At 35.3% G+C, this 26,660-nt stretch overlaps 5 protein-coding genes across 5 annotated transcripts; all 5 read right to left on the reverse strand.

The window, feature by feature from the left end:
- Positions 1–3,617: 3,617 nt before the first annotated feature.
- Positions 3,618–4,151, reverse strand: LOC143976149 (interferon lambda-2-like). Its single transcript, XM_077478592.1, has one exon. It carries the CDS (start codon positions 4,149–4,151, stop codon positions 3,618–3,620), a length of 534 nt encoding a protein of 177 aa, XP_077334718.1.
- Positions 4,152–9,557: 5,406 nt separating this feature from the next.
- Positions 9,558–10,108, reverse strand: LOC143976150 (interferon lambda-2-like). Its single transcript, XM_077478593.1, has one exon. It carries the CDS (start codon positions 10,106–10,108, stop codon positions 9,575–9,577), a length of 534 nt encoding a protein of 177 aa, XP_077334719.1. The 3' UTR covers positions 9,558–9,574.
- Positions 10,109–14,563: 4,455 nt separating this feature from the next.
- On the reverse strand, positions 14,564–15,097 carry LOC143976151 (interferon lambda-2-like). Its single transcript, XM_077478594.1, has one exon. It carries the CDS (start codon positions 15,095–15,097, stop codon positions 14,564–14,566), a length of 534 nt encoding a protein of 177 aa, XP_077334720.1.
- Positions 15,098–19,532: 4,435 nt separating this feature from the next.
- LOC143976152 (interferon lambda-2-like) lies at positions 19,533–20,066 on the reverse strand. The gene has a single exon (XM_077478595.1). The coding sequence runs from the start codon at positions 20,064–20,066 to the stop codon at positions 19,533–19,535; it is 534 nt and encodes a 177-aa protein (XP_077334721.1).
- Positions 20,067–24,489: 4,423 nt separating this feature from the next.
- On the reverse strand, positions 24,490–25,023 carry LOC143976153 (interferon lambda-2-like). Its single transcript, XM_077478596.1, has one exon. The coding sequence runs from the start codon at positions 25,021–25,023 to the stop codon at positions 24,490–24,492; it is 534 nt and encodes a 177-aa protein (XP_077334722.1).
- Between the last annotated feature and the right edge of the window lie 1,637 nt (positions 25,024–26,660).

Raw genomic sequence — 26,660 nt, forward strand, 5'->3', positions numbered from 1 at the left:
TCTACTGAGCTTTACTTTAGTCATAATTATCTGCATAAACTGTACGCTACCACATTATTAAAAATATTTTTATATTGGCAGTTGATAGTTTGTACTTATTTCACCTAGAAGATCAACTGATTAACTGAACATTAGTCTTTCCATTTATATTGGTAATTTACTCCCAGCATATCATTGCTTTAAAAATGTACCTAAATGCAATACATGGATCTGTAAAGTTACTCTGTGTAAACGCAAAGCTATGTATGATTTGATTGCATCTTGTTTATATACAGTACAGGGCATATGATCTGCTCCCCAACAGGTGAAATGCCAGAAATTTTGATGTTTTCATTGCCAGTACACGATAAATACTATACATATGGTAACTCATTTCAGTTGATCTTTACCTTAGTTGTAGCAAGATTTGGTTGGACCACTAATCTTATATAGCCATCCACCAAGGTAGGCAAGAAAAGGGTAATGGTAATACATGAACTGGATTACCAATAGGTTCTAGAAATAACAAAAATCTAAAAACCATATAGTTGCAACATTATATATGAAGAAAAGTTTAAAGAAAAGGAAAAGTAGGTACATTAGTTTTAAAGGTCAATGTCCCACCTACAGTTAATACCTAGAGGCATTCCAGTTTGAATCCTAAAGATCCTAAATACTTCACACCAAAGTAAAGAATGGCGTAAATGTCCCCAATGTACAGAACAATCAGTGTGCTCAATAAAATGGAAAGATAAAAAAAATGTAAAAAAATTCTAGACACGGTAGGGCACTGTCCTACACCGTGTTGTTCTCCTATTTGCTTCAGCAGCCTTCCAATGCATCCCACATATTGTAATCTGCACTTTGAATAGGAAATAATTGAAACCATGTTCTTGGTGTTACTGCTTAAGCACTGATGGATACAGCCAATCATTAGCCAATACAGATTGTACCATTCTGATTTTTGTATGAACTTTACAATAGCAACATGTATTGAGCCCATATTTGAAAGACCCCTTCACCTTAATCCAAGTATCAGACTTAAAGGGGCTGTAAAGCTTTGTAAATCTTTGTGTTTTTTCCCCTTAATGCATCCTATGCATTAAGGTGAAAAAACACCTGCCATTGATCGGCCCCCTAGCCCCCCGTTTTACTTACCTGAGCCCTGTAATTCTGTTGGCCACGAGGTCCCGTCTCTTGATTGGATAGATTGATAGCAGCGCAGCCATTGGCTCCCGTTGCTGTCAATCAAATTCAATGACGTGGGTGGCGGTGCCGAGTCCAGCATTCGCCAGCTATGGATGCAAATGCTAGAATTGGGAGCGCACCCGCAAGGTAATCCCCTGGGAGAGTGCTTCTCCTAGGGGGTTATCTAATGGAGGGAGGAGCTGCGAGAGCCGAGAATAGCAGGTACAGGGCCACTCTTTGCAAAACGAGCTGCACAGTGGAGGTAAGTATGACATGTCTGTTATTTAAAAAAACTAACCCTTAAAGTCACATTAATTATGATATCAAAAAGACTGGGTGAAATAAGGGATCCCAAGGTGAGTGTCCTCTTAGAAGAGAAGTGAGAACCTACTTATAAAATGGTATGTAGCTTATTATCCCCAAGTAAAATGGGCAAATGATGGCTAATAATTAGTTTAATAGTAGTTTAATACTCAGTGGAAAAAATGGTCTCAAATATATTTTTGCCAGACAATCATTAGTTGTCACTTTCACCTAAAAAGAAAACTCCCTGCTTTTCCTCCTGTAAATTGTATTAGCTACATTCAGAGTACACTGTAAATATTTTCTCTGTCTTAAGCTGAATACACAGTATGCAATTTTCTTTAGATTTTTTCCTTTTAGATGTAGCAAAACCATATAATATGAAGTCAAACCTAAACACTTTCAATATGTATGCAGTCAGGCAGCCCCTTGCGCTACATGGTTTTGGTAAAACCAAAGGAAATAAAACAACAGTTGTCTAGTGTGTATCCAGCTTTAATCTTTCTATAATGACCTTGTTTTCTGAACCAAGGGACTTATTATCCAAACTATTTCTTCTAGCTTATGCAAGTTCACCCACTGGCACAGCTTTAATAGTATAGTAGTTTGAGGTTGACAACTGGTAGCAGGCAATGTTGAATTTCTCACCTTTGTTCATTTGCAATGTTGCCTGTGTATAATGGCGGGGAAGCAGTTTTTGTATCATTGATTTTTTTTCTTCAAATATGTGTGATTTCAGGATACCACTGGTAATCTGGTTTTCATATTGCCATTACCATCTTCTTGCCTACCTTGGTGGGTATATATATATATATATATATAAAGATAGGAGGATATATCCATACTTTGATTTCCAAAATACAAAGCATTCCTCTAGCAATTATCTGGAATTTAATGGTTTGTTCTGTTTCACAGTGAACTGTGTCATACATCATCTATTTAGAAGTTATTTTCTTTCTTTCTACCGAGCCAACACTTGCACAAATAGTGTATAGAAAGTTACACAAAGACACAAACTTCTGAAAAAAAGATTAAACACAAATATCTGTGTAATACTTTTCAACTTTCTATTTATTAATTGCACATGTGTGTATATACATTTATCACTGAAATAAATTAAAAATGTTTTTGTTTAACATAATGAATTTCAGTTGAATTACAGATACATTGCTTCCTCTGGGTATCTAGAAATGCATGAAATAAATATTTTAATATCTTATCAATAATATTAAATAAATAATATTAAATACTTATGGGTCAAAATGAAATATGAAAACATATGTCAAGAAAATCCCCTTTCACAACAATTATATTCCATTAAACTATCTGTATCATACGTACATATTTATTGCAACGTTTGTGTGTATATATATATATATATATATATATATATATATATATATATATATATATATATATATATATATATATACACACACAGTATAAACATTTATAACTAAAATTAAATATTGTTTTCTTTAAATAAATCAATTACAGATATATTATATCCACCAGGGAGGTAGAAACTTGTGAAATATATATTCCTAATAACTTATGCAATATAAATAAGAAATAAATAACAATAAATACTTATAGGTTTAAACATGGATATAAACAGACATGACAAGATAAAATAATATGAAATAAATAAGATTAAATACTTATAGGTTAAAAAAAATATTATAAGCACATATGACGAAAAAATTCCCTTTCACCACTACTACCCTTTACACTGAATTTGTGCTGTGTAGAGAGTAGGTCGGTCATTTGTGGGTTGCTGAGGAATCTTGTTTGCTGAGATAAGCAGTTAGGTCCATAAGGTCCATAAGCTTGTGGTTACGAAATCCCTTATAGGATTGGTTGATAGTGAATAAATCCTGTAGTTGCAAATTTCAGGAATGTACTTTATGGATGAATTTCCTATAGATTTTAGTAGATGAAAGATGAGTAGATACTTTTTTTTAAAAAAGTGGTACTGTATGTCTTTCAGTAGTAAGGTATAGACGAATATGTCTATGTTGAAAAAGTCCATCCTTTGCTGGTTATCCTTCATCCTGATGGTCTTCTTGGCTCTAATATGTTCAGGTAAAGAATAAGAGACTTATCTGTGCTTACAGTGGTGAGATTGTTTGATAAAGAAGTGTAAGTTAGTGGTTGAGAGCCCAACATGTGACATCTTCTACTCTCAGAGGGATAAGGCTAAGTATTACAGCCTCCTGGACACAATCTGGAGATGCTGCCTCCTTAAAATGCTGGAGGTGATGTAGCCACAGCTTCAGCTCGGGTGACGTGGGTTCGTTGTATTCTGAAGATCCTCTACAGACCATTAGATCATCTTTCAGTTTGAGGTAAACCATAAGTGCCTGTTTTACAGTATCATTTTGAGCAGACACAGACATGTTCTTTAGAACCTCAACTGTTAGTGACACCCGCTCCAAAGTCAGGATGAGAGGATCCCTCTGGGTAAGGTCACATACAGATGGTTTGTGTCTCAGCATTCTTCTGTAGCATCTCATTGCATTGGTAGACATGTTCTTTTCATGATCGTGTTGCAGCTCCTTTAGTGTTGTTATGTCAGAGGACGTCACTGATAAATAGCGGGATTTCGGGCAGAGTCTCCTGTGCAAGCGCCCACTTACTGAAACCAGTAAAATGCTCAACACCACCAGCCTGATATCCATTTTTGCTCTGCTGGCTTGGATCTGATGATGTCTTTCTGGTTGCAGATATTTGTTCCGTTACACTGTCACTCCACAGTGCTAGTCTCTGGTTGATCTGAAGTCTTGTATCCATGATTCTTCTTTTATATTCCTGTTTGCAGGAGAAAAATGTCCTAATTTTCATGATGTTGTGAAGTTCTCTTTCGTTCAGAACTCAAGTGACATGAGAGAGACGATAGCTGCTCTGGGAACTTCTATATAACTTTCAGTTTCCTTTCTATACAGGTAAGAAGGTAACATCAGATAGCTGTTGAGATTCTTCTACCTGTCGCACAGGAAACTCCTCCTTCCTGACACAGGACTCTCCTGTGTACGGAGGACCCAGGTTTATCATGTATTTTTAAGGAACTTTTACAACATATTATTGCCAACAGAAAAAAAATAAATAACACTGCTTTATAAATGTTCTTTCATACAAGTCTAAAAACGTAAAAAGAAGGAAGAAAATATAGAAAAGGTGTGTTAACATAACATATAAAATAACAGTTTAGGGATTGTGTTTAAACCATTTTTTAACCAACAAGATTGAAACTTTTTTTTATAATTTTTATAATTAAAAAAAAAAACATCACAATAATAAGTCACAAATAATAATAGCATGTGGGGATAGAGGTTTATAAAGAAATAAAAGATTGTGAGACTTTAATTGGCTATCTCTTTGGTTTTCTTCATCCACACATTTGTTGCTGGTTAGTATTGCAGAATGTATGGATGGCAGAAACAGCCAGACAACTAGTATATCCAGAAGAAGATCAGTATTGGTGTCCCGTGTATTTATCTCTACTGAGCTTTACTTTAGTCATAATTATCTGCATAAACTGTACGCTACCACATTATTAAAAATATTTTTATATTGGCAGTTGATAGTTTGTACTTATTTCACCTAGAAGATCAACTGATTAACTGAACATTAGTCTTTCCATTTATATTGGTAATTTACTCCCAGCATATCATTGCTTTAAAAATGTACCTAAATGCAATACATGGATCTGTAAAGTTACTCTGTGTAAACGCAAAGCTATGTATGATTTGATTGCATCTTGTTTATATACAGTACAGGGCATATGATCTGCTCCCCAACAGGTGAAATGCCAGAAATTTTGATGTTTTCATTGCCAGTACACGATAAATACTATACATATGGTAACTCATTTCAGTTGATCTTTACCTTAGTTGTAGCAAGATTTGGTTGGACCACTAATCTTATATAGCCATCCACCAAGGTAGGCAAGAAAAGGGTAATGGTAATACATGAACTGGATTACCAATAGGTTCTAGAAATAACAAAAATCTAAAAACCATATAGATGCAACATTATATATGAAGAAAAGTTTAAAGAAAAGGAAAAGTACCGTAGGTACATTAGTTTTAAAGGTCAATGTCCCACCTACAGTTAATACCTAGAGGCATTCCAGTCTGAATCCTAAAGATCCTAAATACTTCACACCAAAGTAAACGATGGCGTAAATGTCCCCAATGTACAGAACAATCAGTATGCTCAATAAAATGGAAAGATAAAAAAAATTCTAGACACGGTAGGGCACTGTCATACACTGTGTTGTTCACCTTTTTGCTTCAGCAGCCTTCCAATGCATCCCACATATTGTAATCTGCACTTTGAATAGGAAATAATTTAAACCATGTTCTTGGTGTTACTGCTTAAGCACTGATGGATACAGCCAATCATTAGCCAATACAGATTGTACCATTCTGATTTTTGTATGAACTTTACAATAGCAACATGTATTGAGCCCATATTTGAAAGACCCCTTCACCTTAATCCAAGTATCAGACTTAAAGGGGCTGTAAATAATTGTGTTTTTTCACCTTAATGCATCCTATGCATTAAGGTGAAAAAACACCTGCCATTGATCGGCCTCCTAGCCCCCCGTTTTACTTACCTGAGCCCTGTAATTCTGTTGGCCGTGACATGCTCTCCCTCTCTCCACGAGGTCCCGTCTCTTAATTGGATAGATTGATAGCAGCGCAGCCATTGGCTCCCGTTGCTGTCAATCAAATCCAATGACGTGGGTGGCGGTGTCGAGTCCAGCATTCGCCAGCTATGGATGCAAATGCTAGAATTGGGAGCGCACCCGCAAGGTAATCCCCTGGGAGAGTGCTTCTCCTAGGGAGTTATCTAATGGAGGGAGGAGCCGCGAGAGCCGAGAATAGCAGGTTCAGGGCCACTCTGTGCAAAACGAGCTGCACAGTGGAGGTAAGTATGACATGTCTGTTATTTAAAAAAAACTAACCCTTAAAGTCACATTAATTATGATATCAAAAAGACTGGGTGAAATAAGGGATCCCAAGGTGAGTGTCCTCTTAGAAGAGAAGTGAGAACCTACTTATAAAATGGTATGTAGCTTATTATCCCCAAATAAAATGGGAAAATGATGGCTAATAATTCGTTTAATAGTAGTTTAATACTCAGTGGAAAAAATGGTCTCAAATATATTTTTGCCAGACAATCATTAGTTGTCACTTTCACCTAAAAAGAAAACTCCCTGCTTTTCCTCCTGTAAATTGTATTAGCTACATTCAGAGTACACTGTAAATATTTTCTCTGTCTTAAGCTGAATACACAGTATGCAATTTTCTTTAGATTTTTTCCTTTTAGATGTAGCAAAACCATATAATATGAAGTCAAACCTAAACACTTTCAATATGTATGCAGTCAGGCAGGCCCTTGCGCTACATGGTTTTGGTAAAACCAAAGGAAATCAAACAACAGTTGTCTAGTGTGTATCCAGCTTTAATCTTTCTATAATGACCTTGTTTTCTGAACCAAGGGACTTATTATCCAAACTAGTTCTTCTAGCTAATGTAAGTTCACCCACTGGCACAGCTTTAATAGTATAGTAGTTTGAGGTTGACAACTGGTAGGAGGCAATGTTGAATTTCTCACCTTTGTTCATTTGCTATGTTGCCTGTGTATAATGGCGGGGAAGCAGTTTTTGTATCATTGATTTTTTTTCTTCAAATATGTGTGATTTCAGGATACCACTGGTAATCTGGTTTTAATATTGCCATTATCATCTTCTTGCCTACCTTGGTGGGTATATATATATATATAAAGATAGGAGGATATATCCATACTTTGATTTCCAAAATACAAAGCATTCCTCTAGCAATTATCTGGAATTTAATGGTTTGTTCTGTTTCACAGTGAACTGTGTCATACATCATCTATTTAGAAATTATTTTCTTTCTTTCTACCGAGACAACAATTGCACAAATAGTGTATAGAAAGTTACACAAAGACACAAACTTCTGAAAAAAAGATAAAACACAAATATCTGTGTAATACTTTTCAACTTTCTATTTATTAATTGTACATGTGTGTATATACATTCATCACTGAAATAAATTAAAAATGTTTTTGTTTAACATAATGAATTTCAGTTGAATTACAGATACATTGCTTCCTCTGGGTATCTAGAAATGCATGAAATAAATATTTTAATATCTTATCAATAATATTAAATAAATAATATTAAATACTTATGGGTCAAAATGAAATATGAAAACATATGTCAAGAAAATCCCCTTTCACAACAATTATATTCCATTAAACTGTCTGTATCATACGTACATATTTATTGCAACGTGTGTGTGTGTGTGCATATATATATATATATATATATATATATACATACATACACACAGTATATACATTTATCACTAAAATTAAATATTGTTTTCTTTAACCACTTTCAGACCGGACCAAATTGCTGGTCAAAGACCAGACCACTTTTTGCGATTCGGCACTGCGTCGCTTTAACTGACAATTGCGCGGTCGTGCGACGTGGCTCCCAAACAAAATTAACGTCCTTTTTTTCCCACAAATAGAGCTTTCTTTTGGTGGTATTTGATCACCCCTGCAGTTTTTATTTATTGCGCTATAAACAAAAATAGAGCGATAATTTTGAAAAAAACGCATTATTTTTTACTTTTTGTAATAATAAATATCCCCCAAAAATATATAAAAAAACATTTTTTTCCCTCAGTTTAGGCCGATACGTATTCTTCTACATATTTTTGGTAAAAAAATCGCAATAAGCGATTATTGATTGGTTTGCGCAAAAGTTATAGCGTTTACAAAATAGGGATAGTTTTATAGCATTTTTATTAATAATTTTTTATTATTTTTTTTTTTACTAGTAATGGCAGCGATCTGCGATTTTTATTGTGACTGCGACATTGTGGGGGACCCATCGGACATTTTTGACACATTTTTGGGACCATTGTCATTAATACAGTAATCACTGCTATATAAATGCAGTGATTCCTGTGTAAATGACACTGGCAGTGAAAGGGTTAACCAGTGGGTGGCAGTGTAGGGGTTAAGTGTTCCTAGGGGTGTGTTACTAACTGTGGGGGGGTTGGGCTTTCATTTAGTGTACACTGATCTCTGCTCCAATCACATGGAGCAGAGATCAGCGTCACTAGTTGCTAGGCAGAATGGAAAAATGTTGTTTATACAGCATTTCCTCCATTCGGCCGCTCCGTGAGACGATCGCGGGGATGCCCGCGGCGATCGAGTCCGCGGGTCCCGTGACCGGACTCACGGGGGTCCCGACCAGCGCGGGAGCGCGCCGCCGGCGGCGCGCTCCCGATGGCACGGCGGCAACGAATATTGGACGTACATGTACGCCAATATGCCTGCCCGTGCCATTCTGTCGACGTACATCGTCGTGCGCTGGTCGGGAAGTGGTTAAATAAATCAATTACAGATATATTATATCCACCAGGGAGGTAGAAACTTGTGAAATATATATTCCTAATAACTTATGTAATATAAATAATAAATAAATAACAATAAATGCTTATAGGTTTAAACATGGATATAAACAGATATGACAAGATAAAATAATATGAAATAAATAAGATTAAATACTTATAGGTTAAAAAAAATATTATAAGCACATATGACGAAAAAATTCCCTTTCACTACTACTACTCTTTACACTGAATTTGTGCTGTGTAGAGAGTAGGTCGGTCATTTGTGGGTTGCTGAGGAATCTTGTTTGCTGAGATAAGCAGTTAGGTCCATAAGGTCCATAAGTTTGTGGTTACGAAATCCCTTATAGGATTGGTTGATAGTGAATAAATCCTGTAGTTGCAAATTTCAGGAATGTACTTTATGGATGAATTTCCTATAGATTTTAGTAGATGAAAGATGAGTAGATACTTTTTTAAAAAAAAAGTAGTACTTTATGTCTTTCAGTAGTAAGGTATAGACGAATATGTCTATGTTGAAAAAGTCCATCCTTTGCTGGTTATCCTTCATCCTGATAGTCTTCTTGGCTCTAATATGTTCAGGTAAAGAATAAGAGACTTATCTGTGCTTACAGTGGTGAGATTGTTTGATATAGAAGTGTAAGTTAGTGGTTGAGAGCCCAACATGTGACATCTTCTACTCTCAGAGGGATAAGGCTAAGTATTACAGCCTCCTGGACACAATCTGGAGATGCTGCCTCCTTAAAATGCTGGAGGTGATGTAGCCACAGCTTCAGCTCGGGTGACGTGGGTTCGTTGTATTCTGAAGATCCTCTACAGACCATTAGATCATCTTTCAGTTTGAGGTAAACCATAAGTGCCTGTTTTACAGTATCATTTTGAGCAGACACAGACATGTTCTTTAGAACCTCAACTGTTAGTAACACCCGCTCCAAAGTCAGGATGAGAGGATCCCTCTGGGTAAGATCACATACAGATGGTTTGTGTCTCAGCATTCTTCTGTAGCATCTCATTGCATTGGTAGACATGTTCTTTTCATGATCGTGTTGCAGCTCCTTTAGTGTTGTTATGTCAGAGGACGTCACTGATAAATAGCGGGATTTCGGGCAGAGTCTCCTGTGCAAGCGCCCACTTACTGAAACCAGTAAAATGCTCAACACCACCAGCCTGATATCCATTTTTGCTCTGCTGGCTTGGATCTGATGATGTCTTTCTGGTTGCAGATATTTGTTCCGTTACACTGTCACTCCACAGTGCTAGTCTCTGGTTGATCTGAAGTCTTGTATCCATGATTCTTCTTTTATATTCCTGTTTGCAGGAGAAAAATGTCCTAATTTTCATGATGTTGTGAAGTTCTCTTTCGTTCAGAACTCAAGTGACATGAGAGAGACGATAGCTGCTCTGGGAACTTCTATATAACTTTCAGTTTCCTTTCTATACAGGTAAGAAGGTAACATCAGATAGCTGTTGAGATTCTTCTACCTGTCGCACAGGAAACTCCTCCTTCCTGACACAGGACTCTCCTGTGTACGGAGGACCCAGGTTTATCATGTATTTTTAAGGAACTTTTACAACATATTATTGCCAACAGAAAAAAAATAAATAACACTGCTTTATAAATGTTCTTTCATACAAGTCTAAAAACGTAAAAAGAAGGAAGAAAATATAGAAAAGGTGTGTTAACATAACATATAAAATAACAGTTTAGGGATTGTGTTTAAACCATTTTTTAACCAACAAGATTGAAACTTTTTTTTAAAATTTTTATAATTAAAAAAAAAAACATCACAATAATAAGTCACAAATAATAATAGCATGTGGGGATAGAGGTTTATAAAGAAATAAAAGATTGTGAGACTTTAATTGGCTATCTCTTTGGTTTTCTTCATCCACACATTTGTTGCTGGTTAGTATTGCAGAATGTATGGATGGCAGAAACAGCCAGACAACTAGTATATCCAGAAGAAGATCAGTATTGGTGTCCCGTGTATTTATCTCTACTGAGCTTTACTTTAGTCATAATTATCTGCATAAACTGTACGCTACCACATTATTAAAAATATTTTTATATTGGCAGTTGATAGTTTGTACTTATTTCACCTAGAAGATCAACTGATTAACTGAACATTAGTCTTTCCATTTATATTGGTAATTTACTCCCAGCATATCATTGCTTTAAAAATGTACCTAAATGCAATACATGGATCTGTAAAGTTACTCTGTGTAAACGCAAAGCTATGTATGATTTGATTGCATCTTGTTTATATACAGTACAGGGCATATGATCTGCTCCCCAACAGGTGAAATGCCAGAACTTTTGATGTTTTCATTGCCAGTACACGATAAATACTATACATATGGTAACTCATTTCAGTTGATCTTTACCTTAGTTGTAGCAAGATTTGGTTGGACCACTAATCTTATATAGCCATCCACCAAGGTAGGCAAGAAAAGGGTAATGGTAATACATGAACTGGATTACCAATAGGTTCTAGAAATAACAAAAATCTAAAAACCATATACCGGTAGTTGCAACATTATATATGAAGAAAAGTTTAAAGAAAAGGAAAAGTAGGTACATTAGTTTTAAAGGTCAATGTCCCACCTACAGTTAATACCTAGAGGCATTCCAGTTTGAATCCTAAAGATCCTAAATACTTCACACCAAAGTAAAGAATGGCGTAAATGTCCCCAATGTACAGAACAATCAGTATGCTCAATAAAATGGAAAGATAAAAAAAATGTAAAAAAATTCTAGACACGGTAGGGCACTGTCCTACACCGTGTTGTTCTCCTATTTGCTTCAGCAGCCTTCCAATGCATCCCACATATTGTAATCTGCACTTTGAATAGGAAATAATTTAAACCATGTTCTTGGTGTTACTGCTTAAGCACTGATGGATACAGCCAATATTTAGCCAATACAGATTGTACCATTCAGATTTTTGTATGAACTTTACAATAGCAACATGTATTGAGCCCATATTTGAAAGACCCCTTCACCTTAATCCAAGTATCAGACTTAAAGGGGCTGTAAAGCTTTGTAAATCTTTGTGTTTTTTCCCCTTAATGCATCCTATGCATTAAGGTGAAAAAACACCTGCCATTGATCGGCCCCCTAGCCCCCCGTTTTACTTACCTGAGCCCTGTAATTCTGTTGGCCACGAGGTCCCGTCTCTTGATTGGATAGATTGATAGCAGCGCAGCCATTGGCTCCCGTTGCTGTCAATCAAATTCAATGACGTGGGTGGCGGTGCCGAGTCCAGCATTCGCCAGCTATGGATGCAAATGCTAGAATTGGGAGCGCACCCGCAAGGTAATCCCCTGGGAGAGTGCTTCTCCTAGGGGGTTATCTAATGGAGGGAGGAGCTGCGAGAGCCGAGAATAGCAGGTTCAGGGCCACTCTTTGCAAAACGAGCTGCACAGTGGTGGTAAGTATGACATGTCTGTTATTTAAAAAAACTAACCCTTAAAGTCACATTAATTATGATATCAAAAAGACTGGGTGAAATAAGGGATCCCAAGGTGAGTGTCCTCTTAGAAGAGAAGTGAGAACCTACTTATAAAATGGTATGTAGCTTATTATCCCCAAGTAAAATGGGCAAATGATGGCTAATAATTAGTTTAATAGTAGTTTAATACTCAGTGGAAAAAATGGTCTCAAATATATTTTTGCCAGACAATCATTAGTTGTCACTTTCACCTAAAAAGAAAACTCCCTGCTTTTCCTCCTGTAAATTGTATTAGCTACATTCAGAGTACACTGTAAATATTTTCTCTGTCTTAAGCTGAATACACAGTATGCAATTTTCTTTAGATTTTTTCCTTTTAGATGTAGCAAAACCATATAATATGAAGTCAAACCTAAACACTTTCAATATGTATGCAGTCAGGCAGGCCCTTGCGCTACATGGTTTTGGTAAAACCAAAGGAAATAAAACAACAGTTGTCTAGTGTGTATCCAGCTTTAATCTTTCTATAATGACCTTGTTTTCTGAACCAAGGGACTTATTATCCAAACTATTTCTTCTAGCTTATGCAAGTTCACCCACTGGCACAGCTTTAATAGTATAGTAGTTTGAGGTTGACAACTGGTAGCAGGCAATGTTGAATTTCTCACCTTTGTTCATTTGCAATGTTGCCTGTGTATAATGGCGGGGAAGCAGTTTTTGTATCATTGATTTTTTTTCTTCAAATATGTGTGATTTCAGGATACCACTGGTAATCTGGTTTTCATATTGCCATTACCATCTTCTTGCCTACCTTGGTGGGTATATATATATATATATATATATATATATATATAAAGATAGGAGGATATATCCATACTTTGATTTCCAAAATACAAAGCATTCCTCTAGCAATTATCTGGAATTTAATGGTTTGTTCTGTTTCACAGTGAACTGTGTCATACATCATCTATTTAGAAGTTATTTTCTTTCTTTCTACCGAGCCAACACTTGCACAAATAGTGTATAGAAAGTTACACAAAGACACAAACTTCTGAAAAAAAGATTAAACACAAATATCTGTGTAATACTTTTCAACTTTCTATTTATTAATTGCACATGTGTGTATATACATTTATCACTGAAATAAATTAAAAATGTTTTTGTTTAACATAATGAATTTCAGTTGAATTACAGATACATTGCTTCCTCTGGGTATCTAGAAATGCATGAAATAAATATTTTAATATCTTATCAATAATATTAAATAAATAATATTAAATACTTATGGGTCAAAATGAAATATGAAAACATATGTCAAGAAAATCCCCTTTCACAACAATTATATTCCATTAAACTGTCTGTATCATACGTACATATTTATTGAAACGTGTGTGTATATATATATATATATATATATATATATATATATATATATATATATATATATATATATATATATATATATACACACACAGTATATACATTTATCACTAAAATTAAATATTGTTTTCTTTAAATAAATCAATTACAGATATATTATATCCACCAGGGAGGTAGAAACTTGTGAAATATATATTCCTAATAACTTATGTAATATAAATAATAAATAAATAACAATAAATACTTATAGGTTTAAACATGGATATAAACAGATATGACAAGATAAAATAATATGAAATAAATAAGATTAAATACTTATAGGTTAAAAAAAATATTATAAGCACATATGACGAAAAAATTCCCTTTCACTACAACTACTCTTTACACTGAATTTGTGCTGTGTAGAGAGTAGGTCAGTCATTTGTGGGTTGCTGAGGAATCTTGTTTGCTGGGATAAGCAGTTAGGTCCATAAGGTCCATAAGTTTGTGGTTACGAAATCCCTTATAGGATTGGTTGATAGTGAATAAATCCTGTAGTTGCAAATTTCAGGAATGTACTTTATGGATGAATTTCCTATAGATTTTAGTAGATGAAAGATGAGTAGATCCTTTTTTTAAAAAAAGTGGTACTGTATGTCTTTCAGTAGTAAGGTATAGACGAATATGTCTATGTTGAAAAAGTCCATCCTTTGCTGGTTATCCTTCATCCTGATGGTCTTCTTGGCTCTAATATGTTCAGGTAAAGAATAAGAGACTTATCTGTGCTTACAGTGGTGAGATTGTTTGATAAAGAAGTGTAAGTTAGTGGTTGAGAGCCCAACATGTGACATCTTCTACTCTCAGAGGGATAAGGCTAAGTATTACAGCCTCCTGGACACAATCTGGAGATGCTGCCTCCTTAAAATGCTGGAGGTGATGTAGCCACAGCTTCAGCTCGGGTGACGTGGGTTCGTTGTATTCTGAAGATCCTCTACAGACCATTAGATCATCTTTCAGTTTGAGGTAAACCATAAGTGCCTGTTTTACAGTATCATTTTGAGCAGACACAGACATGTTCTTTAGAACCTCAACTGTTAGTGACACCCGCTCCAAAGTCAGGATGAGAGGATCCCTCTGGGTAAGATCACATACAGATGGTTTGTGTCTCAGCATTCTTCTGTAGCATCTCATTGCATTGGTAGACATGTTCTTTTCATGATCGTGTTGCAGCTCCTTTAGTGTTGTTATGTCAGAGGACGTCACTGATAAATAGCGGGATTTCGGGCAGAGTCTCCTGTGCAAGCGCCCACTTACTGAAACCAGTAAAATGCTCAACACCACCAGCCTGATATCCATTTTTGCTCTGCTGGCTTGGATCTGATGATGTCTTTCTGGTTGCAGATATTTGTTCCGTTACACTGTCACTCCACAGTGCTAGTCTCTGATTGATCTGAAGTCTTGTATCCATGATTCTTCCTTTATATTCCTGTTTGCAGGAGAAATATGTCCTAATTTTCATGATGTTGTGAAGTTCTCTTTCGTTCAGAACTCAAGTGACATGAGAGAGACGATAGCTGCTCTGGGAACTTCTATATAACTTTCAGTTTCCTTTCTATACAGGTAAGAAGGTAACATCAGATAGCTGTTGAGATTCTTCTACCTGTCGCACAGGAAACTCCTCCTTCCTGACACAGGACTCTCCTGTGTACGGAGGACCCAGGTTTATCATGTATTTTTAAGGAACTTTTACAACATATTATTGCCAACAGAAAAAAAAAAAATAACACTGCTTTATAAATGTTCTTTCATACAAGTCTAAAAACGTAAAAAGAAGGAAGAAAATATAGGAAAGGTGTGTTAACATAACATATAAAATAACAGTTTAGGGATTGTGTTTAAACCATTTTTTAACCAACAAGATTGAAACTTTTTTTTATAATTTTTATAATTAAAAAAAAAAACATCACAATAATAAGTCACAAATAATAATAGCATGTGGGGATAGAGGTTTATAAAGAAATAAAAGATTGTGAGACTTTAATTGGCTATCTCTTTGGTTTTCTTCATCCACACATTTGTTGCTGGTTAGTATTGCAGAATGTATGGATGGCAGAAACAGCCAGACAACTAGTATATCCAGAAGAAGATCAGTATTGGTGTCCCCTGTATTTATCTCTACTGAGCTTTACTTTAGTCATAATTTACTGCATATACTGTACGCTACCACATTATTAAAAATATTTTTATATTGGCAGTTGATAGTTTGTACTTATTTCACCTAGAAGATCAACTGCTTAACTGAACATTAGTCTTTCCATTTATATTGGTAATTTACTCCCAGCATATCATTGCTTTAAAAATGTACCTAAATGCAATACATGGATCTGTAAAGTTACTCTGTGTAAACGCAAAGCTATGTATGATTTGATTGCATCTTGTTTATATACAGTACAGGGCATATGATCTGCTCCCCAACAGGTGAAATGCCAGAACTTTTGATGTTTTCATTGCCAGTACACGATAAATACTATACATATGGTAACTCATTTCAGTTGATCTTTACCTTAGTTGTAGCAAGATTTGGTTGGACCACTAATCTTATATAGCCATCCACCAAGGTAGGCAAGAAAAGGGTAATGGTAATACATGAACTGGATTACCAATAGGTTCTAGAAATAACAAAAATCTAAAAACCATATAGTTGCAACATTATATATGAAGAAAAGTTTAAAGAAAAGGAAAAGTAGGTACATTAGTTTTAAAGGTCAATGTCCCACCTACAGTTAATACCTAGAGGCATTCCAGTTTGAATCCTAAAGATCCTAAATACTTCACACCAAAGTAAAGAATGGCGTAAATGTCCCCAATGTACAGAACAATCAGTGTGCTCAATAAAATGGAAAGATAAAAAAAATGTAAAAAAATTCTAGACACGGTAGGGCACTGTCCTACACCGTGTTGTTCTCCTATTTGCTTCAGCAGCCTTCCAATGCATCCCACATATTGTAATCTGCACTTTGAATAGGAAATAATTTAAACCATGTTCTTGGTGTTACTGCTTAAGCACTGATGGATACAGCCAATCATTAGCCAATACAGATTGTACCATTCTGATTTTTGTATGAACTTTACAATAGCAACATGTATTGAGCCCATATTTGAAAGACCCCTTCACCTTAATCCAAGTATCAGACTTAAAGGGGCTGTAAAGCTTTGTAAATCTTTGTGTTTTTTCCCCTTAATGCATCCTATGCATTAAGGTGAAAAAACACCTGCCATTGATCGGCCCCCTAGCCCCCCGTTTTACTTACCTGAGCCCTGTAATTCTGTTGGCCACGAGGTCCCGTCTCTTGATTGGATAGATTGATAGCAGCGCAGCCATTGGCTCCCGTTGCTGTCAATCAAATTCAATGACGTGGGTGGCGGTGCCGAGTCCAGCATTCGCCAGCTATGGATGCAAATGCTAGAATTGGGAGCGCACCCGCAAGGTAATCCCCTGGGAGAGTGCTTCTCCTAGGGGGTTATCTAATGGAGGGAGGAGCAGCGAGAGCCGAGAATAGCAGGTTCAGGGCCACTCTTTGCAAAACGAGCTGCACAGTGGAGGTAAGTATGACATGTCTGTTATTTAAAAAAACTAACCCTTAAAGTCACATTAATTATGATATCAAAAAGACTGGGTGAAATAAGGGATCCCAAGGTGAGTGTCCTCTTAGAAGAGAAGTGAGAACCTACTTATAAAATGGTATGTAGCTTATTATCCCCAAGTAAAATGGGCAAATGAGGGCTAATAATTAGTTTAAGAGTAGTTTAATACTCAGTGGAAAAAATGGTCTCAAATATATTTTTGCCAGACAATCATTAGTTGTCACTTTCACCTAAAAAGAAAACTCCCTGCTTTTCCTCCTGTAAATTGTATTAGCTACATTCAGAGTACACTGTAAATATTTTCTTTGTCTTAAGCTGAATACACAGTATGCAATTTTCTTTAGATTTTTTCCTTTTAGATGTAGCAAAACCATATAATATGAAGTCAAACCTAAACACTTTCAATATGTATGCAGTCAGGCAGCCCCTTGCGCTACATGGTTTTGGTAAAACCAAAGGAAATAAAACAACAGTTGTCTAGTGTGTATCCAGCTTTAATCTTTCTATAATGACCTTGTTTTCTGAACCAAGGGACTTATTATCCAAACTATTTCTTCTAGCTTATGCAAGTTCACCCACTGGCACAGCTTTAATAGTATAGTAGTTTGAGGTTGACAACTGGTAGCAGGCAATGTTGAATTTCTCACCTTTGTTCATTTGCAATGTTGCCTGTGTATAATGGCGGGGAAGCAGTTTTTGTATCATTGATTTTTTTTCTTCAAATATGTGTGATTTCAGGATACCACTGGTAATCTGGTTTTCATATTGCCATTACCATCTTCTTGCCTACCTTGGTGGGTATATATATATATATATATATATATATATATAAAAAGATAGGAGGATATATCCATACTTTGATTTCCAAAATACAAAGCATTCCTCTAGCAATTATCTGGAATTTAATGGTTTGTTCTGTTTCACAGTGAACTGTGTCATACATCATCTATTTAGAAGTTATTTTCTTTCTTTCTACCGAGCCAACACTTGCACAAATAGTGTATAGAAAGTTACACAAAGACACAAACTTCTGAAAAAAAGATTAAACACAAATATCTGTGTAATACTTTTCAACTTTCTATTTATTAATTGCACATGTGTGTATATACATTTATCACTGAAATAAATTAAAAATGTTTTTGTTTAACATAATGAATTTCAGTTGAATTACAGATACATTGCTTCCTCTGGGTATCTAGAAATGCATGAAATAAATATTTTAATATCTTATCAATAATATTAAATAAATAATATTAAATACTTATGGGTCAAAATGAAATATGAAAACATATGTCAAGAAAATCCCCTTTCACAACAATTATATTCCATTAAACTATCTGTATCATACGTACATATTTATTGCAACGTGTGTGTGTATATATATATATATATATATATATATATATATATATATATATATATATATATATACACACACAGTATAAACATTTATAACTAAAATTAAATATTGTTTTCTTTAAATAAATCAATTACAGATATATTATATCCACCAGGGAGGTAGAAACTTGTGAAATATATATTCCTAATAACTTATGCAATATAAATAAGAAATAAATAACAATAAATACTTATAGGTTTAAACATGGATATAAACAGACATGACAAGATAAAATAATATGAAATAAATAAGATTAAATACTTATAGGTTAAAAAAAATATTATAAGCACATATGACGAAAAAATTCCCTTTCACCACTACTACCCTTTACACTGAATTTGTGCTGTGTAGAGAGTAGGTCGGTCATTTGTGGGTTGCTGAGGAATCTTGTTTGCTGAGATAAGCAGTTAGGTCCATAAGGTCCATAAGCTTGTGGTTACGAAATCCCTTATAGGATTGGTTGATAGTGAATAAATCCTGTAGTTGCAAATTTCAGGAATGTACTTTATGGATGAATTTCCTATAGATTTTAGTAGATGAAAGATGAGTAGATACTTTTTTTTAAAAAAGTGGTACTGTATGTCTTTCAGTAGTAAGGTATAGACGAATATGTCTATGTTGAAAAAGTCCATCCTTTGCTGGTTATCCTTCATCCTGATGGTCTTCTTGGCTCTAATATGTTCAGGTAAAGAATAAGAGACTTATCTGTGCTTACAGTGGTGAGATTGTTTGATAAAGAAGTGTAAGTTAGTGGTTGAGAGCCCAACATGTGACATCTTCTACTCTCAGAGGGATAAGGCTAAGTATTACAGCCTCCTGGACACAATCTGGAGATGCTGCCTCCTTAAAATGCTGGAGGTGATGTAGCCACAGCTTCAGCTCGGGTGACGTGGGTTCGTTGTATTCTGAAGATCCTCTACAGACCATTAGATCATCTTTCAGTTTGAGGTAAACCATAAGTGCCTGTTTTACAGTATCATTTTGAGCAGACACAGACATGTTCTTTAGAACCTCAACTGTTAGTGACACCCGCTCCAAAGTCAGGATGAGAGGATCCCTCTGGGTAAGGTCACATACAGATGGTTTGTGTCTCAGCATTCTTCTGTAGCATCTCATTGCATTGGTAGACATGTTCTTTTCATGATCGTGTTGCAGCTCCTTTAGTGTTGTTATGTCAGAGGACGTCACTGATAAATAGCGGGATTTCGGGCAGAGTCTCCTGTGCAAGCGCCCACTTACTGAAACCAGTAAAATGCTCAACACCACCAGCCTGATATCCATTTTTGCTCTGCTGGCTTGGATCTGATGATGTCTTTCTGGTTGCAGATATTTGTTCCGTTACACTGTCACTCCACAGTGCTAGTCTCTGGTTGATCTGAAGTCTTGTATCCATGATTCTTCTTTTATATTCCTGTTTGCAGGAGAAAAATGTCCTAATTTTCATGATGTTGTGAAGTTCTCTTTCGTTCAGAACTCAAGTGACATGAGAGAGACGATAGCTGCTCTGGGAACTTCTATATAACTTTCAGTTTCCTTTCTATACAGGTAAGAAGGTAACATCAGATAGCTGTTGAGATTCTTCTACCTGTCGCACAGGAAACTCCTCCTTCCTGACACAGGACTCTCCTGTGTACGGAGGACCCAGGTTTATCATGTATTTTTAAGGAACTTTTACAACATATTATTGCCAACAGAAAAAAAATAAATAACACTGCTTTATAAATGTTCTTTCATACAAGTCTAAAAACGTAAAAAGAAGGAAGAAAATATAGAAAAGGTGTGTTAACATAACATATAAAATAACAGTTTAGGGATTGTGTTTAAACCATTTTTTAACCAACAAGATTGAAACTTTTTTTTATAATTTTTATAATTAAAAAAAAAAACATCACAATAATAAGTCACAAATAATAATAGCATGTGGGGATAGAGGTTTATAAAGAAATAAAAGATTGTGAGACTTTAATTGGCTATCTCTTTGGTTTTCTTCATCCACACATTTGTTGCTGGTTAGTATTGCAGAATGTATGGATGGCAGAAACAGCCAGACAACTAGTATATCCAGAAGAAGATCAGTATTGGTGTCCCGTGTATTTATCTCTACTGAGCTTTACTTTAGTCATAATTATCTGCATAAACTGTACGCTACCACATTATTAAAAATATTTTTATATTGGCAGTTGATAGTTTGTACTTATTTCACCTAGAAGATCAACTGATTAACTGAACATTAGTCTTTCCATTTATATTGGTAATTTACTCCCAGCATATCATTGCTTTAAAAATGTACCTAAATGCAATACATGGATCTGTAAAGTTACTCTGTGTAAACGCAAAGCTATGTATGATTTGATTGCATCTTGTTTATATACAGTACAGGGCATATGATCTGCTCCCCAACAGGTGAAATGCCAGAACTTTTGATGTTTTCATTTCCAGTACACGATAAATTCCATACATATGGTAACTCATTTCAGTTGATCTTTACCTTAGTTGTAGCAAGATTTGGTTGGACCACTAATCTTATATAGCCATCCACCAAGGTAGGCAAGAAAAGGGTAATGGTAATACATGAACTGGATTACCAATAGGTTCTAGAAATAACAAAAATCTAAAAACCATATAGTTGAAACATTATATATGAAGAAAAGTTTAAAGAAAAGGAAAAGTAGGTACATTAGTTTTAAAGGTCAATGTCCCACCTACAGTTAATACCTAGAGGCATTCCAGTTTGAATCCTAAAGATCCTAAATACTTCACACCAAAGTAAAGAATGGCGTAAATGTCCCCAATGTACAGAACAATCAGTGTGCTCAATAAAATGGAAAGATAAAAAAAATGTAAAAAAATTCTAGACACGGTAGGGCACTGTCCTACACCGTGTTGTTCTCCTATTTGCTTTAGCAGCCTTCCAATGCATCCCACATATTGTAATCTGCACTTTGAATAGGAAATAATTGAAACCATGTTCTTGGTGTTACTGCTTAAGCACTGATGGATACAGCCAATCATTAGCCAATACAGATTGTACCATTCTGATTTTTGTATGAACTTTACAATAGCAACATGTATTGAGCCCATATTTGAAAGACCCCTTCACCTTAATCCAAGTATCAGACTTAAAGGGGCTGTAAAGCTTTGTAAATCTTTGTGTTTTTTCCCCTTAATGCATCCTATGCATTAAGGTGAAAAAACACCTGCCATTGATCGGCCCCCTAGCCCCCCGTTTTACTTACCTGAGCCCTGTAATTCTGTTGGCCACGAGGTCCCGTCTCTTGATTGGATAGATTGATAGCAGCGCAGCCATTGGCTCCCGTTGCTGTCAATCAAATTCAATGACGTGGGTGGCGGTGCCGAGTCCAGCATTCGCCAGCTATGGATGCAAATGCTAGAATTGGGAGCGCACCCGCAAGGTAATCCCCTGGGAGAGTGCTTCTCCTAGGGGGTTATCTAATGGAGGGAGGAGCTGCGAGAGCCGAGAATAGCAGGTACAGGGCCACTCTTTGCAAAACGAGCTGCACAGTGGAGGTAAGTATGACATGTCTGTTATTTAAAAAAACTAACCCTTAAAGTCACATTAATTATGATATCAAAAAGACTGGGTGAAATAAGGGATCCCAAGGTGAGTGTCCTCTTAGAAGAGAAGTGAGAACCTACTTATAAAATGGTATGTAGCTTATTATCCCCAAGTAAAATGGGCAAATGATGGCTAATAATTAGTTTAATAGTAGTTTAATACTCAGTGGAAAAAATGGTCTCAAATATATTTTTGCCAGACAATCATTAGTTGTCACTTTCACCTAAAAAGAAAACTCCCTGCTTTTCCTCCTGTAAATTGTATTAGCTACATTCAGAGTACACTGTAAATATTTTCTCTGTCTTAAGCTGAATACACAGTATGCAATTTTCTTTAGATTTTTTCCTTTTAGATGTAGCAAAACCATATAATATGAAGTCAAACCTAAACACTTTCAATATGTATGCAGTCAGGCAGCCCCTTGCGCTACATGGTTTTGGTAAAACCAAAGGAAATAAAACAACAGTTGTCTAGTGTGTATCCAGCTTTAATCTTTCTATAATGACCTTGTTTTCTGAACCAAGGGACTTATTATCCAAACTATTTCTTCTAGCTTATGCAAGTTCACCCACTGGCACAGCTTTAATAGTATAGTAGTTTGAGGTTGACAACTGGTAGCAGGCAATGTTGAATTTCTCACCTTTGTTCATTTGCAATGTTGCCTGTGTATAATGGCGGGGAAGCAGTTTTTGTATCATTGATTTTTTTTCTTCAAATATGTGTGATTTCAGGATACCACTGGTAATCTGGTTTTCATATTGCCATTACCATCTTCTTGCCTACCTTGGTGGGTATATATATATATATATATATATATATAAAGATAGGAGGATATATCCATACTTTGATTTCCAAAATACAAAGCATTCCTCTAGCAATTATCTGGAATTTAATGGTTTGTTCTGTTTCACAGTGAACTGTGTCATACATCATCTATTTAGAAGTTATTTTCTTTCTTTCTACCGAGCCAACACTTGCACAAATAGTGTATAGAAAGTTACACAAAGACACAAACTTCTGAAAAAAAGATTAAACACAAATATCTGTGTAATACTTTTCAACTTTCTATTTATTAATTGCACATGTGTGTATATACATTTATCACTGAAATAAATTAAAAATGTTTTTGTTTAACATAATGAATTTCAGTTGAATTACAGATACATTGCTTCCTCTGGGTATCTAGAAATGCATGAAATAAATATTTTAATATCTTATCAATAATATTAAATAAATAATATTAAATACTTATGGGTCAAAATGAAATATGAAAACATATGTCAAGAAAATCCCCTTTCACAACAATTATATTCCATTAAACTATCTGTATCATACGTACATATTTATTGCAACGTGTGTGTGTATATATATATATATATATATATATATATATATATATATATATATATATACACACACAGTATAAACATTTATAACTAAAATTAAATATTGTTTTCTTTAAATAAATCAATTACAGATATATTATATCCACCAGGGAGGTAGAAACTTGTGAAATATATATTCCTAATAACTTATGCAATATAAATAAGAAATAAATAACAATAAATACTTATAGGTTTAAACATGGATATAAACAGACATGACAAGATAAAATAATATGAAATAAATAAGATTAAATACTTATAGGTTAAAAAAAATATTATAAGCACATATGACGAAAAAATTCCCTTTCACCACTACTACCCTTTACACTGAATTTGTGCTGTGTAGAGAGTAGGTCGGTCATTTGTGGGTTGCTGAGGAATCTTGTTTGCTGAGATAAGCAGTTAGGTCCATAAGGTCCATAAGCTTGTGGTTACGAAATCCCTTATAGGATTGGTTGATAGTGAATAAATCCTGTAGTTGCAAATTTCAGGAATGTACTTTATGGATGAATTTCCTATAGATTTTAGTAGATGAAAGATGAGTAGATACTTTTTTTAAAAAAAGTGGTACTGTATGTCTTTCAGTAGTAAGGTATAGACGAATATGTCTATGTTGAAAAAGTCCATCCTTTGCTGGTTATCCTTCATCCTGATGGTCTTCTTGGCTCTAATATGTTCAGGTAAAGAATAAGAGACTTATCTGTGCTTACAGTGGTGAGATTGTTTGATAAAGAAGTGTAAGTTAGTGGTTGAGAGCCCAACATGTGACATCTTCTACTCTCAGAGGGATAAGGCTAAGTATTACAGCCTCCTGGACACAATCTGGAGATGCTGCCTCCTTAAAATGCTGGAGGTGATGTAGCCACAGCTTCAGCTCGGGTGACGTGGGTTCGTTGTATTCTGAAGATCCTCTACAGACCATTAGATCATCTTTCAGTTTGAGGTAAACCATAAGTGCCTGTTTTACAGTATCATTTTGAGCAGACACAGACATGTTCTTTAGAACCTCAACTGTTAGTGACACCCGCTCCAAAGCCAGGATGAGAGGATCCCTCTGGGTAAGGTCACATACAGATGGTTTGTGTCTCAGCATTCTTCTGTAGCATCTCATTGCATTGGTAGACATGTTCTTTTCATGATCGTGTTGCAGCTCCTTTAGTGTTGTTATGTCAGAGGACGTCACTGATAAATAGCGGGATTTCGGGCAGAGTCTCCTGTGCAAGCGCCCACTTACTGAAACCAGTAAAATGCTCAACACCACCAGCCTGATATCCATTTTTGCTCTGCTGGCTTGGATCTGATGATGTCTTTCTGGTTGCAGATATTTGTTCCGTTACACTGTCACTCCACAGTGCTAGTCTCTGGTTGATCTGAAGTCTTGTATCCATGATTCTTCTTTTATATTCCTGTTTGCAGGAGAAAAATGTCCTAATTTTCATGATGTTGTGAAGTTCTCTTTCGTTCAGAACTCAAGTGACATGAGAGAGACGATAGCTGCTCTGGGAACTTCTATATAACTTTCAGTTTCCTTTCTATACAGGTAAGAAGGTAACATCAGATAGCTGTTGAGATTCTTCTACCTGTCGCACAGGAAACTCCTCCTTCCTGACACAGGACTCTCCTGTGTACGGAGGACCCAGGTTTATCATGTATTTTTAAGGAACTTTTACAACATATTATTGCCAACAGAAAAAAAATAAATAACACTGCTTTATAAATGTTCTTTCATACAAGTCTAAAAACGTAAAAAGAAGGAAGAAAATATAGAAAAGGTGTGTTAACATAACATATAAAATAACAGTTTAGGGATTGTGTTTAAACCATTTTTTAACCAACAAGATTGAAACTTTTTTTTATAATTTTTATAATTAAAAAAAAAAACATCACAATAATAAGTCACAAATAATAATAGCATGTGGGGATAGAGGTTTATAAAGAAATAAAAGATTGTGAGACTTTAATTGGCTATCTCTTTGGTTTTCTTCATCCACACATTTGTTGCTGGTTAGTATTGCAGAATGTATGGATGGCAGAAACAGCCAGACAACTAGTATATCCAGAAGAAGATCAGTATTGGTGTCCCGTGTATTTATCTCTACTGAGCTTTACTTTAGTCATAATTATCTGCATAAACTGTACGCTACCACATTATTAAAAATATTTTTATATTGGCAGTTGATAGTTTGTACTTATTTCACCTAGAAGATCAACTGATTAACTGAACATTAGTCTTTCCATTTATATTGGTAATTTACTCCCAGCATATCATTGCTTTAAAAATGTACCTAAATGCAATACATGGATCTGTAAAGTTACTCTGTGTAAACGCAAAGCTATGTATGATTTGATTGCATCTTGTTTATATACAGTACAGGGCATATGATCTGCTCCCCAACAGGTGAAATGCCAGAAATTTTGATGTTTTCATTGCCAGTACACGATAAATACTATACATATGGTAACTCATTTCAGTTGATCTTTACCTTAGTTGTAGCAAGATTTGGTTGGACCACTAATCTTATATAGCCATCCACCAAGGTAGGCAAGAAAAGGGTAATGGTAATACATGAACTGGATTACCAATAGGTTCTAGAAATAACAAAAATCTAAAAACCATATAGTTGCAACATTATATATGAAGAAAAGTTTAAAGAAAAGGAAAAGTAGGTACATTAGTTTTAAAGGTCAATGTCCCACCTACAGTTAATACCTAGAGGCATTCCAGTTTGAATCCTAAAGATCCTAAATACTTCACACCAAAGTAAAGAATGGCGTAAATGTCCCCAATGTACAGAACAATCAGTGTGCTCAAAAAAATGGAAAGATAAAAAAAATGTAAAAAAATTCTAGACACGGTAGGGCACTGTCCTACACCGTGTTGTTCTCCTATTTGCTTCAGCAGCCTTCCAATGC

This window comes from Lithobates pipiens, unplaced genomic scaffold, assembly GCF_037356315.1.
Source record: "Lithobates pipiens isolate NorthernLeopardFrog02 unplaced genomic scaffold, aLitPip1_a1.2 Scaffold_13, whole genome shotgun sequence".
NCBI lineage: Eukaryota > Metazoa > Chordata > Amphibia > Anura > Ranidae > Lithobates > Lithobates pipiens.